Source organism: Tachysurus vachellii, chromosome 12, assembly GCF_030014155.1.
Source record: "Tachysurus vachellii isolate PV-2020 chromosome 12, HZAU_Pvac_v1, whole genome shotgun sequence".
NCBI classification, from domain to species: Eukaryota; Metazoa; Chordata; class Actinopteri; order Siluriformes; family Bagridae; genus Tachysurus; species Tachysurus vachellii.
In genome coordinates, this window is record NC_083471.1 from 18915755 (window position 1) to 18930856 (window position 15102).

The 15102-nt window shown below is 37.9% G+C and overlaps 4 protein-coding genes across 6 annotated transcripts in view; 1 reads left to right on the top strand and 3 right to left on the bottom strand.

Annotated features, from left to right (window-relative positions):
* Window positions 1-595, bottom strand: part of rtkna (rhotekin a) — a 53599-nt gene extending 53004 nt beyond the window's left edge. Inside the window, exon 1 of one of the 2 annotated variants that reach the window (XM_060884316.1) lies at window positions 319-594. In XM_060884316.1, coding sequence (XP_060740299.1) covers window positions 319-429 — 111 coding nt within the window. In that variant the 5' untranslated portion in view covers window positions 430-594. Of the gene's footprint in view, window positions 1-318 lie in introns of both variants that reach the window. The other variant, XM_060884318.1, reaches the window with a different exon arrangement.
* A 2345-nt stretch (window positions 596-2940) lies between these two features.
* smn1 (survival of motor neuron 1, telomeric) lies at window positions 2941-7234 on the bottom strand. Of its 2 annotated transcripts, none has more exons than XM_060882931.1 (9): window positions 7050-7234; window positions 6013-6084; window positions 5762-5881; window positions 5064-5252; window positions 4819-4980; window positions 4530-4604; window positions 3842-3952; window positions 3657-3730; window positions 2941-3054 (listed from the first exon to the last, which is right to left on the bottom strand). In XM_060882931.1, the coding sequence occupies exons 1-8, from the start codon at window positions 7095-7097 to the stop codon at window positions 3677-3679; spliced, it is 831 nt and encodes a 276-aa protein (XP_060738914.1). In that variant the 5' UTR covers window positions 7098-7234; the 3' UTR covers window positions 2941-3054; window positions 3657-3676. The 2 variants fall into 2 exon arrangements, with proteins under 2 accessions (XP_060738914.1, XP_060738913.1); XM_060882930.1 differs by having other exon boundaries at window positions 5055-5252.
* Window positions 7194-8256, top strand: hspb11 (heat shock protein, alpha-crystallin-related, b11). Its single transcript, XM_060882932.1, has 5 exons — window positions 7194-7387; window positions 7472-7578; window positions 7650-7718; window positions 7931-7974; window positions 8084-8256. Exons 1-5 carry the CDS (start codon window positions 7296-7298, stop codon window positions 8174-8176), a joined length of 405 nt encoding a protein of 134 aa, XP_060738915.1. The 5' UTR covers window positions 7194-7295; the 3' UTR covers window positions 8177-8256.
* Window positions 7724-15070, bottom strand: mccc2 (methylcrotonyl-CoA carboxylase subunit 2). The gene is made up of 17 exons (XM_060882929.1): window positions 14847-15070; window positions 14320-14386; window positions 14125-14209; window positions 13938-14039; window positions 13672-13799; window positions 13176-13288; window positions 12522-12635; window positions 12313-12377; window positions 12104-12203; window positions 11906-12001; window positions 11347-11419; window positions 11172-11248; window positions 10596-10662; window positions 10280-10436; window positions 9358-9472; window positions 9041-9126; window positions 7724-8795 (listed from the first exon to the last, which is right to left on the bottom strand). The coding sequence occupies exons 1-17, from the start codon at window positions 14973-14975 to the stop codon at window positions 8678-8680; spliced, it is 1692 nt and encodes a 563-aa protein (XP_060738912.1). The 5' UTR covers window positions 14976-15070; the 3' UTR covers window positions 7724-8677.
* Between the last annotated feature and the right edge of the window lie 32 nt (window positions 15071-15102).

Sequence of the window (15102 nt, forward strand, 5' to 3'; positions counted from 1 at the left end):
GCAACCAGATTCCGTTTTTAAAAGCTAAAGCTAACATGCGTTGTTTAATTATAACCTTTTTACATTTTAGCTTGAATATAATATAATATAATATAATATAATATAATATAATATAATATAATATAATATAATATAACAACTTTCCTACTGAGCTAGTATTAAACACTATGCTGTAAACAGACCACAGTTGCGGGTCAGAATAAAACAGTAACAAATAAGTTTAACGTGTTTATTTGTCATGTTACTGAATGTGACTGATAGATTAGTCAGTTCGTGTATATAATAAGTGAACACATTAGAAGGTGTAAGGAAACCTACCTGTGGTGTGTCCATGAAAACGCTCTGTCTGAACTTCCCCCTGCGAAGCTCCATCTCCAGAGCCGAGCCTCGGGCTACTGTGGCCCTGGACGACTGGTTTCGGCAAAACATTGTGAACGGATTAAAAAGAAAATCCTTCCACAACGTGTCTTATGAGCACGACCTTTCCCCCACTATTTGTGTTTGAAAAGAGCTGAGAATCCCTTCGTTAGTGAAGTGAAGTAAGCTCAGAGACAAGCCGCAGCCTGCGCCTTACGTTAACACTTAGCGGATTAGATTTAGTGCGCCCTCGTGTGGACACCTATGATAACGCAGTTTGACTGACTGCCATGTGTAGCTACACTCTGCCACACCTACTCAACTGCTCCACTGTGTAGGTGTGTGTGTATTGTACAGTCATCTATTCTTTTTCTTCCTTTTATCTCTCTCTCTGTTTGTTATTAACATACTCAAGTAAGTGTCAGATTTGCTTGGCAATCTGACCTTGTATCAGTATTGGATTTATTTACATCATTTAGCAGACACTCTTATCCAGAGTGACTTGCTTTTTTATTATTATTATTATTATTATTATTATTATTATTATTATTATTTCAATATTTACAACTGAGCAATTGAGGGTTAAGGGCCTTGCTCAGGGGCCCAGCAGTGGCAGGTTGGTGGACCTGGAATTCGAACTCACGACCTTCCCATCAGTAGTCCAACAATTTAACACTGAGCTACCACATCATATTCACAGTCATAGTTTTGTATGTTGTATTATTCGAAACCTTGCAGTGACATTAACTCGTTTACCAGGATATACATGGCATAATTTCATTTTTTATTTCTGACAATGATACCAATATGAAAACCTTAAGTACCCGATATCATTTATTTTAAAACCTGCTTTAAGATTAAAAATTAAATAAAGTAAGAAAGAAAGAAAGAAAGAAAGAAAGAAAGAAAGAAAGAAAAGAAAAAGAGAAGAAAAGAAAAATTTTTTTTAAATATTTATATATAAATATATATAAAATATAATAAAATATATAAAATATAATAAAGTATAATGATTAAAAAAACTGAATCACATCAAATCGATATCAAACCATATCACTTTATTATATGTAAACATGAACATTTAAAAACATTTATAGGTCATATTCATTCTTAATCAATTCACTCTACAGCCATTTGCTAACAGTAGCCCTGATCCTAATATAATCATTATTATTATTATATATAATAATGATTATTATAATAATTATTATTATTATTATTATTAGTAGTAGTAGTAGTAGTAGTAGTATTCAAAACACTCTTCTCAAACCTCAAACCTTTTTAACCCTAATCTTAGTGAAATGCATAAACATATTGTTATAAGCCCATTAACTGACTTCATCTACATGCTTATTATAGGATTTGGGAGACTCTTTATTGTAATAATGTCCCTACAACTACTTACTGCTCCTTAAGTCAGTGCTTCTTGCCCTAAGTATCTATTTACAGTCTGTACATGTCTATTTAGGATCAAGGTTAAAAAACATTCCCAGAAGTGAAAGCAGCAGGGATTAGGGAGGAACTCAGAGACCTCAAGCTTCAACACCATTCTGGAGTTGGCCTCAAAGCTGGAATGCCTCTTTTATTAGATCTGCTTGTCCATCAGCCCAGTGTGTGTTAGCATGTTTAATGGCACCTGCTGTCAAAAGAATTTAATTAGTGTTCAAACTATGAGACAGAAATAGCGTGACATATTGTTACGTACATAACAGTGAAAGCCGTTTATACAGCTTTAAATCCTTAAAATAGATTTAAGTATATTGAAGTCCTTAATCCGACAGGTTTACTGACCTAGTCATTTACATTACCTACATTTAAAATGGGGTTTGTGGTTACTTTTGTGTGTCTTACATTTTCATCCATGGATAAAGAAATCTATTACACTCAGCAAAAAAAAACTTTCAGAATTCATTATTAACTGATCACACACTGGCATCAAACAAAAACATTTAACTTCAAATTTGGTAACCTTGAAAAATAATTCTAAACTGCATTATGTTTATTCAGATAATAGAATCAGATACGAGTTTGGTAGCATATAAACATGGTCACTAGAGGCACCTAGTTTTTCAGTAACTTTGTCATTTCCACGGTATTTCTTTTGCTATCCTATTACATGTTGTATCCTAATACAACCCTCTGGTGGTTGTGGCTCATGTGGTTAAGGCTCTGGGTTGTTGATTGGAGGATCAGGGTTTAAGCTGCCACTGTTGGGCCCTTGAGCAAGGCCCTCAACCCTCCCTGCTCCAGGGGCACTGTATCATAGCTGCCCCTGCACTTCGACCCCAACCTCCTCAGTTGAGATATGTGAGGAAAAGAATTCCACAGTGCTGTAATGTATATGTGGTGATAATAAAGGCTTCTTTTTCCACATTTAAAATAAATAGCTGTTTAAGAGAACGTGATCGCATGACATCAGTGCAAGACATCAGAACAGAATATGAAGATTGTTAAACATGTGACATTGGCAGAATACATTATGACTTGACAAATATTTATTCATTTATCCATTCTGAGAATTTAAACCATTTCAAATTCGAATCACAAATGATCAGAATGAAATGACCACACTTGGACACAAGGTGAAAAAAGAACATAACATTTAATTAAATTCTGTACAAAGAATTACAAAACAGGAAGTGGAAGATGGGCTTCTTGTGTAGAACTTCAGCATCAGAGTCTGAAGTCAGTTTTAACCTGTGGTAAAGAAAGTAGAACTTGGTAATGCACGATATATTAAACAGAACCAACTCCAGAATTATTGGCACCCTTAAAGAGAACTGGTAACTACTGCAAACCAAAGATTCCAAAGTTTCACTCCATCAGTTTTAGAAACTGCTCGAGTTTGATTTGTCTGATTTGCATAATCATAGCTATTAATGTTGTGAGACCGAATACTGCACTAATGATTAACAAACAAACGTGCAGCTCTGATTTGAGAGACCTACAAATCTGTCAAACTTTGTTAAACGTTAGAAATACATTGTGGTTATTCTCTCCATGGATGAAAACACAATATATTAATTATAAAAAGAGGTTTCAGTCATTTTAAAACAGTCCTATTGATGACAACTTGGGTTGGAAAGGTTTAAAAGTAAGCACAAGTTATAACTCGGTGACTGTTATTCATGTATGCTTACTGTCGACAAGGGTGCCAATAATTATAAAAATCACAAAGCAGAAAAAAATATAAATCAGTAAGAGAGCTATGAAACCTTTCAGGGTTTTATCAGGCATGTTCACATATTTACACCCAGTACTAAAAGCAAGATACAGAAAATAAATATTAAAAGACTTACCAGAATTACTTTTTATTGCATCATTTGTGGTGGGACTTTTTAGCATGAGCTTCTTTGCGACCTTGTTTTAAGCCCTTTAAGACACCAGCAATGCAATTAGAAAACAAACCAGGAAGTAGTCTTCTGAGCAAAATGGCATGTCTTCGCTCAGTGCCATATATGTAGTGAATGCAGGCAGAACTCACCAGGTAGTATCCTGTGTGGTAGCCGCTCATGTACCAGGAGATCAGCATGCTGCCTAAAGCCTCATCATCCTCCAACAAGTCAGGACTAATCGGTGGTGGTGGTGGGATCATCTGTGCCGGGGTAAGAAGTTTGCATTAATTACGTTGTTAACCCGAGCAATGCTGGACTTTTGGAGTGTTTTGTATGTGTGTAGCTTTGGCTTGCCGAATTTGTCGTGTCCTCTTGACACCACATGCACAGATGCAGAACAGTTATTAGCTTTGTAAATAAACCCAACTGTAACCCTTAATTTCCTAAAAACCTCATCACAAAATTTGATGCGAGAATGTAACAGACTTGATATAATTAACACATCTCCAGCACACTGTGACTCTGGCCGTTTATAGTTGGCTTTTTAATGCAGTGATTTGTGTATGAAGTTCTTCTTAATAAAAGAGTTTAGCCTTTCATCTCATAACTGTTGTACACATTTTGGCCACAACCTTCCTCTTCTAAAAAGACTTCAATCTGATTGGCTCCCTGCACTAAAAAAAAAAAAAGGCACAAAAATCTTTGAAAAAAAAAAAAGACAGATGTAAGCGCAAGTGTTGGGCATGTTTGTTAAAAAAAATTAAATAAATAAAAAAATTTGAGTGGACCTTAATAAATCAATTGTTTGATTAGTCTGTCAATAGTGCTGTTTCTCACCGGTGGACCTGGAGGCATCATTGGGGACCAACCAGGCACAGTAGGTCCAGAGCCTCCTCCTCTTCTGCTGTCAGACTGGAGAGAACATGGTATGGTCTTAAACATGGTCTGTATTAGTTATGGTTATATCCATCACTCTGTTGCAAGTACATGTTTGAACCACTCATGTGTACCAGCACTTACTGTGTTTCAGACATATGGACTTATAATCCCCCCTCTTTAATTCCATAATAGCAAAAAGTCTGACTATTAAAGTACACACACAAATCCTCCACATTCATTTACTCACCATTCTAAAGTGAGAGCCAGGAGGAGGAACAGGAGGAAAGCCAGGGCCCCACATAGGAGGTACCACCGGAGCTTTGCCTTTAGCTTTATTTTTTTGTTGATTAGTTTGATGTGGAGTAGAAGACCTATCACTCTCCTCCGTCGAAGACTCCACAACTTTCCCCTGCAATTTAGTCAGTGGTAGAATATGAACACGAAATCATTGCGCTTAAGCAACGTAATAAACAGGTCACGTACATCTGCCACCTTTTGCGAATCTCTGTCTAACTGTACAGCTTCTGTGAGAAGGTCGCTTAGATTCTGTTCCTCTTCATTCCCGTAGTCATTGTAACATACAATGCAGGTGCCCTTCTCGTGGTCGACCGAGGAAATGGTAGCAGCGTACAATTTTCCGTCTTGAGACCAGTACGCATAGCAGGCATCCCCCACATTCCACTATAAAAAAAAAATTACAATTCCACATCTCACTACATGCGCAGACGTAGTATATACACGAGTATGTGTAAATCCTGCCATGTGACCTTTCAGGGAGCTTGTAGACAAAATAACACTGGAAAAAGCTATAAAACGTGAATAAATTCAAATTCGGTAATAAAAGTAAAAGGGAAATGCTTTGGCATACAAACATCCTACAGAATTGTGTGCTTCCAGCTTTGTGGCTACAGTTTGTGGAAGAACCGCATATAGGTGTTAAGGTCCGGGATCTGTATATTACATGGATAAAACATATACTGTGTGGTTAAAGCACACATCTCCTTAGAATTTCAATTAAAGACTAATATGCCAAGATGATATTGAGGACCTAAGGAAAAGGTGATCTTTTTATTTCCCAGTGCTCAATTTTTCCACTCTGTGGTGATGTTATCATACTCCAATATAAAATCAGACAGTGAAGATAAACAAGAAGCATGTACAGATACAAATATCTGTGCTGTGTGATTTACCTCTCCGTCAGGAGACGTGTTACATTTCTTTCTGCTTTTGCTCTTTTTGTTGTTTTTGCGTTTATTTCCAGGTTTCTCTTTTGTATTTGGAGGCATATCGTCTTCTCCTTTCAGCGCATTCTGTAGTAGAAAAGAAATGAGGCACCGAAGAAAAACTGGTTATGGTAAAGAGAAGAAAACTAAAGTCCTCATTCGAAAATTCCTCAGCGTATGTCTCTATATGGACGTTAAATTGCCTACAGTGAGAATACCTTAAATGATGCCACGGCTTTATCATAAGCTTTAATCAATGCTGTGTCGTCCCAAATGTCCGAATCGTCACTCTGTGCAGAAAAGACAACAACTATAGTCTATATATTACAGGCTGTTACATAGTGACAGTTCACTACTTGTTAGGTTAATCCTGGTAGTTAAAAGACATATGAATAAACACAGACACACACATCAGAATCAGGTTAATTGGCCAAGTGTGTTGACACGCACAAGGAATTTGGTTCCAGCTGTTTGTGACTCTCAAAAGTACAGACATAAATAACACTATACTATACAAGATAATACAATACAGACTATACAAGACAATGCAAATTAAATATAAATACAGAACATATGACAGATCAGATATGTACATAAAGTGTGAGAAGTGCATGGTAGTGCAAATAACAGTATTGTGCAATAATATGCTTTTGTGCAATATACAGCAGCAGTGTGTGTAACATATGCGAATGATGTGATGACTGACAGTCCTGATAATGCAGTACTTATAGATATGAAGCAGTGAATATAATTAAGGGGAGTTGTTGACCAGGGTGATAAGGGGCCTGGGCAAAGAAACTGTTCCTGTGTCTGGCAGTTTTAGTAAACAAAGTTCTGTATTGCCTGCCAGAAGGGAGGAGCTGAAAGAGGTTGTGTCCAGGGGGCGAAGGGTCAGTGGTGATTTTTCCTGCCCGGTTTCTGGTTCTTGTATTTTACAGCACATACATACATACATACATACATACATACATACATACATACATACATACGCACGCACGCACGCACGCACATACGCACGCACGCACGCACATACGCACGCACGCACATACGCACGCACGCACAAACATATACACACGCACACAAACATATATAACGAATTATCTTATAAACATATAGCACGTTGTAGTAATTCACTAGGATGTTTTCACTAACTAGTAAACTCATGTAGCGAACAGTTAGCAAAATTAGCCACCAAGCTAAATCAAATACAGCTAACTCCATTAAACTCGAGTAGATACATTTAATCACCCATTACCTGACCAGTCCCGCGACAGAACACAACTTCACCTGTTCCATTCGCCATGAAAAATACGCATACGGACCCAACAGCAAGCTAAACACGCTCAAAAACACTTCCCGACTGCAGCAGCGTGCGCCGTGACGTGACGGATGTTAATGACGTCAACGACATGCGACGATCTTAGCTTGACTGGATGCTTGGCAACGCTCTGTCGTCTGTGTTTATAAGCCGTTCAGTCTGATTAACGATCACAGATTAATCATGTTAAACACCGCTTTAAGCTCATTCGGTGCTCAGGTTGTGTTAGCAGCGTCCAGCGATGAGAATCATCTACCAGAAAACATGATTGATGGGTGAGATAAAGTTAGCAATTTGTCTCTTAGCAAACAGAGACGTTCAGAATGATTTTGGGAATCTAAACATCTCTATTATTGTAGAAATACAGAGACGTTCTGGATGTCGACCGGGATGTTTCCACAAGAGTTCATTATCCGTTTCCCAGATAACATGAAAATATCAGTGATATCCGTACACAGTTTTAACGGTAGGTGTAGAAATAAAGGCAGAATGATGAGTTTACTGAACACTGCATAAAGTCTTTACTTCTCGTTGCAGTAAAACGTTTAAGGATAGAAAAAAGCACACAAGCAGAAGCTGAGAAATTTGAGGTCATGACAGAGAAAGGTAGGTACATGATGTTATTTCTACATTTATTTGAAACCTAGACCAGTGAGGCAGAAAATCAGTACAGACACAAAAAATACTAATCAAAACATTGAAGCAGTAACAGTCAGTTTCCAATAAAATATGAAATGTATCACTCATTTCACAGGATAAGTCATTTCAGTTTTAAAGTGTTTCATAAAATACTGACTGAGACACACTTTCTCTTTTAGAGCTTGAACAAACAGAGGGAAGTCTACAAACAAATGAAATATCAGTGAGTTTTTTTTTTGTTTGTTTGTTTCCATTGCTGCTGTCTAATGCCTATTTAAAACGGATTATATTATAATATATGACTATATATCATATCGATGTGTTTTCTGCAGCTGGATGGCTCGAATGTGACACATCTGAGGTTTCTCATCCTGTCTGGATATGATCATTTTGTCTCAGTGCACAAAGTGGGGATACAGGCATAAGAATAAATTTCACTCAGGACTTGTAAAGTATTTTATATTATGTACAGCAATCACTTGTCTAAATAAAAACAATCTCTCTAGATTTGTGCATTAAATCAACATGTCAAATGTGAGAAAATCAGACTATGACTTAAGACTCGCTTAACGATAATCCCAACATTTTTAGCACTGTAGAATTCAATAAGTAGAATCTCTTTATTAGTCTTACACTAGGATTATTGTACCCCAAAAAACCCCACACATTTAATGATACTTGACAATAAAAAGCAGCTCAATAATGCCATATTTTATACATTATAATTAGCTTACTATACAATTTGCATAATTATTTTTAGAAAAATGTCAAAATCTAAAGAAATAAAGCTAGAGAATACTCAGCTGAGGGTTGCAACCTTTTTTACTGTTCATATCAGGAGGAAAAAGAAAAAACAGTCACAGTGACAAACAAGAAGAGTGTTCTCTCTTCACATTCACCAAACCATGGCATGTAACTGTGAAACTTCACATCCTGAAGACACCAAAGCGAGTCTTCTGTGTGGAGGCGTTGAGAGCGGCACTTAGACTGAGTCCTAAGACGAGGCGCGTGTCAGCAGGATCGATGATTCCATCATCCCAAAGTCTGAATGTAGGAAATTAGGAACACCGGAAAAGAAACATTTTGAATCTTACAACATGATATAATGCAAGATTAACATTAAGATGTGAAGATGCATTTCTATATAAAAATGTATCCAAACACTGCAGATGATATGTGCTGAGTAGATAAGTGTATAGTGACAGAATATTTTTATAATTACAGTAGTGGTTCTAACTAGTTATTTGAAACTATGTGACATCAATAGTTTTCTGTATGTGATGTGTTACCTGGCACTGGAGTAATACGGACTCCCTTCCTCCTCAAATCGTTTAATAATGGGTTCCTTCATAGCAGCCTCCTGTTCTGCTGTGAACTAGAGGAACAGGTGACAAATATGAACTTTAAACTGCCATTACAAATCCACAGAATGCTTTCAAAATATAACCGAATACAAGAAAAGACAACAAAATTGAGGGCGATTATAGTCTACTGTGAAGTGCTACACATTATAATGAGTCTACCGAAGTAGAACGCTAAAAAACGTCCCAAAGTTTATTTTCAAAGTTAATCTTGGAGATAGAATCAGAGAGAAGCTTATCCTTACCTCTTTCCCTTCTCTGGCTTTCTGATCTTTAGTAATGGTGGCCAGAACATTTGCTGCTTGCTCTCCTCCCATCACTGAGATGCGTGAGTTCGGCCACATGTACATGAATCTGGGACTACAGAAGACGGATGAAATGAGAAAAGATTAAAATATGAGCAGAGTATCCCGCCTCCGCCTTGTGTGTGTGGAGTTTGCATGTTCTCCCCGTGCCTCGGGGGTTTCCTCCGGGTACTCCGGTTTCCTCCCCCGGTCCAAAGACATGCATGGTAGGTTGATTGGCATCTCTGGAAAATTGTCCGTAGTGTGTGAGTGCGTGAGTGAATGATTGTGTGTGCCCTGCGATGGGTTGGCACTCCTTCCAGGGTGCATCCTGCCTTGATGCCCGATGACGCCTGAGATAGGCACAGGCTCCCCGTGACCCGAGGTAGTTCGGATAAGCGGTAGAAGATGAATGAATGAATGAATGAGCAGAGCATGCTGTCATAGGAAAATGGTCAACTACTGAATGGTGTCTTATACCATGGCAGAAACACTACCATTGTTTGTGTCACCATTTACATTACATTTAGGTTTCTAGAATTAATTCTCTTACTAGCTTCTCTCATAGCTCTTATAATTAGTGCAAGTTTAGTTGTTTTTTTTTTTTTTACTGACAATGAACAGACCTTCAAATATTGAAAAACTTAAAACTTTGCCTGTTACTTTTCCACTTGAATCTTCTTCCAAAACGTTACATAAATGTCTCATTATATATCATTATAGATTATACATTTTGTTAGGATTTAGATTTTATAACACATACAGATTATGTGGCAAGTCATTCATCCAATTAAAAACGATGCCACTGAATCGCTCTAATGCTCCTGCGAATGAGACTTTAGTCCTAACATCAATTATTATACAAGCAAGTAGAATGAAGCACCTGTATGCTCTTCCACACATGCCATAGTTTCCAGCTCCATAGGATCCTCCAATGAGGACAGTGATCTTGGGCACATTAGCGCAGGCCACTGCGGTCACCATCTTAGCACCGTCTTTAGCAATGCCGCCTGCCTCGTACTCTCTCCCGACCATAAAACCTGCAAAAAAAAAAAAGAACATAGACAGCTGGGCTTTATATTAGTGTGTATGAGATCAGTGGTGGGACAAAGTTAAAAAGGTGCTTATGCAGTATAGAATTATTGCTCGAGAATATACATGACTGGAAAGTGTAGCTGTGTTCGGTAGTCCAGACTTGCCTGTGATATTCTGAAGGAATATCAGGGGAATGTTCCTTTGACAGCAAAGCTCAATAAAATGAGTTGCCTGTAAAACAAAATAGAAACAACTAAAAATATTACATTCAAAAATCCAGTGAAAAAACCCTTACACAAAATATTTGACAGCATCCACCTTTATATCGATCTCTCCTGCTGTCATCTACAACTTTTTTTTTAAGAGATAAAACAGTTTAATTCTGTATAATAAATTGTTTGGGACAGTTTTACAAAAAAAATCCAGACCCTATGAATTAATTGATTAAATAAACAAACCTCTTCTACTGATAAATCAGTGTTGCTTGGTACGTGTATAGACACTAGAAGCTAAAAGGCTCTTACATTTCATGGCGCAGTACAAACTGCCCCTTATGTATTGGACTCAGACTTTTTAAAGAAATGTTTTAGAATGTGACATTTCAGAGACGTTTACATTTTCCTAGTCTGTGAATTCAGATTAGTTACTGTTTAGGACGAGGAAAAAATGTCATATACACGTTTTAAATAAGTGACAAGCGAAGCGAGCAGATGCAAATTTATCAGAAATCAGCAACTCACTTTCTTCGCCGATTCGGAGAACAGCACTCCGTTATTGCCAATGATCCCGACCGGATAACCGAATATCCGTGCGAAGCCTAGACACAAACACCAGCACCATCAATGAGAACGATATTTATAAAGTGCTGAAATATACAGCTTTATTCATAGCACATGAGATATGCAGCTTATGCACCTGTGACCAGTGTGTCTCCGTAGAAGGCTTTGAATTCATCAAATTTACTGGCATCGACTACACGAGCGATCACCTGTAATTAAATACAGCTGTCAAATGTCTGCATTAATGTAATTAAGTAAATCAAGCGTTTTCTAAAATGTCCTGAACAATAAAATCAGAAAACAGGCTTGTTAAATTGAATTCTTAGATTTTTGGTTTAACTACAGAAAATAACAGATGAACACGGACTGTGAGCCTTTTTAACAAGAACAATAAATTAGACGAACGCTGCCCCACTGCCACTTTGTGTATAAGACTAATGTGGTCTGTTTAATGTTGTAGTCTACAGTTGTTACCAAAAAGGACAAAAATCACATGAAATCGTTTGAGCTAATGTGAAAGGAATTTAACTGATGTCCCCAATGACCTAAATTAATTTAGCTGGCTAGATAAGTTGGACAAAATGGCACCTTAATCATCATGATCAAAGCTGTCTAGTATTTACAGTTCCTCATGGAATAAAACATAACCAGATTGTGCTGTGTTTAAAAAAAAAAAAACTATAAACAAAAGGAACCTCTCTGATGTCGAAGTTTCGTTTCAGGTTGTCTCCCACAATGCCATAAAGCTCATCAGCAGGGAACAACGGTGCCTCAGGAGGTTCCACAGTAACCTAAAAACATGGAATAAAGATGTAACTGGTGACTGAGATCCATTTCAAATACATTTCCAATAAAATAAAACAACAAGCTCTATACTTTTGTTGCACGCTTACGTCGAGTTTCTTCTGGTAGTTCAGGTTGCGCACTGCTTTCCGGGCCAGGTGAAGAGCATGATTATCATCTAAAGCGTAGTGATCAGTTACACCGGACCGCCTGAAAGAAGAGGGGATTAATTGCAGAAATTTACATTAAATAACAAATAATTAAATAGAGAAAGAAAGGAGAAATACATTATATTTTCAATAAATAGTATAAAGTCAACCTGCAGTGAAGGTCAGCACCTCCAAGGTCTTCAGCAGAGACTTCCTCACCTGTAGCAGCTTTAACCTACAGTACAATAATACACACAACCAGGATTATTTAAATCTACAACCATAAGTATTAACTGAATCCAAAACAAAAGACAGGCCATAATCCAACCTACATAATAGAAGTCTATTATAGTCAATTTTTTTGTCAAATTGAACATACCAGTGGAGGTCCCCCAAGAAAAATGGTCCCTTGTTTGCGCACAATAATACTTTCGTCCGCCATGGCGGGGACATATGCGCCCCCTGCTGTACAAGAGCCCATCACTACGGCTATCTGCAACAGAAGCATGTGGTCAGATGCTTTGTTCATTTATCAATGCAAACACATATACACTCACCAAGCACTTCAGTAGGAACAGCTGTACACATACTCATTAATGCAACTGTCTAAATAAGCCAATCATGTGGCAGCAGTGCACCACATAAAATCGTGCAAGATTTGGGTAATGTTTACATCACCCATCAGGGCAGAATGTGGTGACAGTGATTTTGACTCTGGCATGAGTGTTGCTGTCAGTCAACAGTGAGTGTTGCTATAATTGCTGATCTTCTGGGATTTCGACAAAAAACAGTCTCTTGAGCAGAGGTGTCCAATCTTATTCACAAAGACTAGTGTGGGTGGCCCTTTCTGGATAAGAGTGGACACCCCATTCTAGTAAACCGTTACAACAGCAAGGTAGTTATGAATGAGTTGAACACCAAAAAGACAAGACAACTGTTCATGCATAAAGAATATAATCAATTCAGATGTCATAACTACTACAATAAATAAATAAATAATCGTGCCTGTCCAGTTGTTCCATCAGATCCTTACCTGTGCAATGCCCTCTGAAGACAAGCGTGCCTGGTTGTAAAAGATGCGTCCAAAGTGATCTCTATCAGGAAACACATCAGCTTGTCGGGGTAAGTTGGCCCCTCCAGAGTCCACTGGAAATAAGAGTGACTATTAAAGTCTCTAAAAGACTATCCAAACTTCCACAACACAACCAAAGCATACAGAGAGGGAAAGAAATGAGTGTTTTATATGTTCCTAATTTAAGGCTCCATAGACCGCTCAAGATTCAAACTTCATAATAATAAAGCTCCGTTAATGTATCTGATGTCACTTTGACCAAATACCGAATACACTGGTTCAAATTTGCATTCCCTGAATCCGTGTACAATTTCTTCGAACAAAAGCTGACACTAATTTTTAGTTTGCAATTTTCAGTAGTACTTAGTGTTCCGGATTAGACGGCAGATCCTGACTAGAATAAACTAGTAGCTGAAAATTAAATAGAAATGAAAGCATGAATGAGTTTCCAACCCACCTAGGTATATACATGGCAGGTGGTTCTGCTGTGCAATCTCCTGAGCACGAAGGTGCTTCTTCACGGTAACTGGATAATAGGTGCCTCCTTTGACAGTGGCATCATTTGCAACTATGACACACTCCACCCTGCAAAAAAAAACAAAAAAAAAAACAAATTCAAAATAGCTATATGAATTTCTCTCGTATTCCTATTCTCTACAGGATGAAATATTTGTAAAACATTAATGAAGGGAAACGTTTATGACGCAGGTTATGAATTCTCACCCGGACACCCTGCCAATGCCAGTGATGATTCCTCCGGCAGGCACCTCCTCTTTACCGTACAATTCATAAGCAGCAAACTGGGACAACTCCAGAAACGGAGAGCTGCACAAGCAAAACAAAACAGGCGTCAAAACAAACAAAAAATAGTGAAATGAAATGTAAACACATTAACATCTTTATATTATACCCCGGGTCCAGCAGCCTGTCAATTCGCTCCCGAGGCAGAAGCTTTCCTCTGGATGTGTGCAGTTTCCTAGCTCTCTCTCCCCCACCTGTAGAAATAAAATATTGTGTAAACACTCTTTACAGCTCTTCTAAGGTCACGGTGTCAACAGCTCATAGAAATAAATATATTCATTATAGGAATGAGACATTTGCTTACCAAGCTTTATCTTTTCTGCTCTGTCTTTCAGCTCTTTGACCAGTGCTTGCATACGTTCATAGTTTTCCTATTGTGAAAGAGGTTGTTTAAAAATAACAGCATGTTTAAATATTCTGATATTTAGAATCCATTTACAATTGAAAGTTAGCTAATAAAATTGATTCATTTCATTATTTTTGCTATGAGTTTAATTCACTGCGTTGCTTGATTCGTTCTATGATACATTATTTGTAATTCCATTATATTTGGTTTGGCTTTTCATTCATGTTATCATGAAGAACGTAGAAAGAAAACTAGCTAAATAAGAAATGAACTCCTTTTTTATTTAAACCTCTATACTTATGAAGAATCTAGAGGTATATTCTGTATTTGCTAGTGCACTAAAGGTTGCACTAGTGCTCTCAGAGCCACTTGACATCCAGCCACAATCAGAGCTAATGGCCAAGGACGTTGCAGTCACCCGACTAAGGTCCACTGTTGTCGGGTACAGTCGATAACGCCAGCCCGAGGCTTCTTGCTTGGCCTACCTGATACACAGGAGACTGTATGTCCGGCTGGGAGCCCACTGTCGCGACTTTCTCTGCATGATAAAGTCTTGATATGGCGCTTCTGCTACGAAGAAAGGCGACAGCCGGTCTGAAAGTCTGTAGTATCATATTTTCACCATGAATGTAGAACGCAAAAACTACTGCTTTAGCATATTAGCGTTACAGCATTCCAGCTATTCATCCCGGTGACCGCGTTAAAGCCCCGCCCCGCACTCCACCCAATGAGAACCGTTTT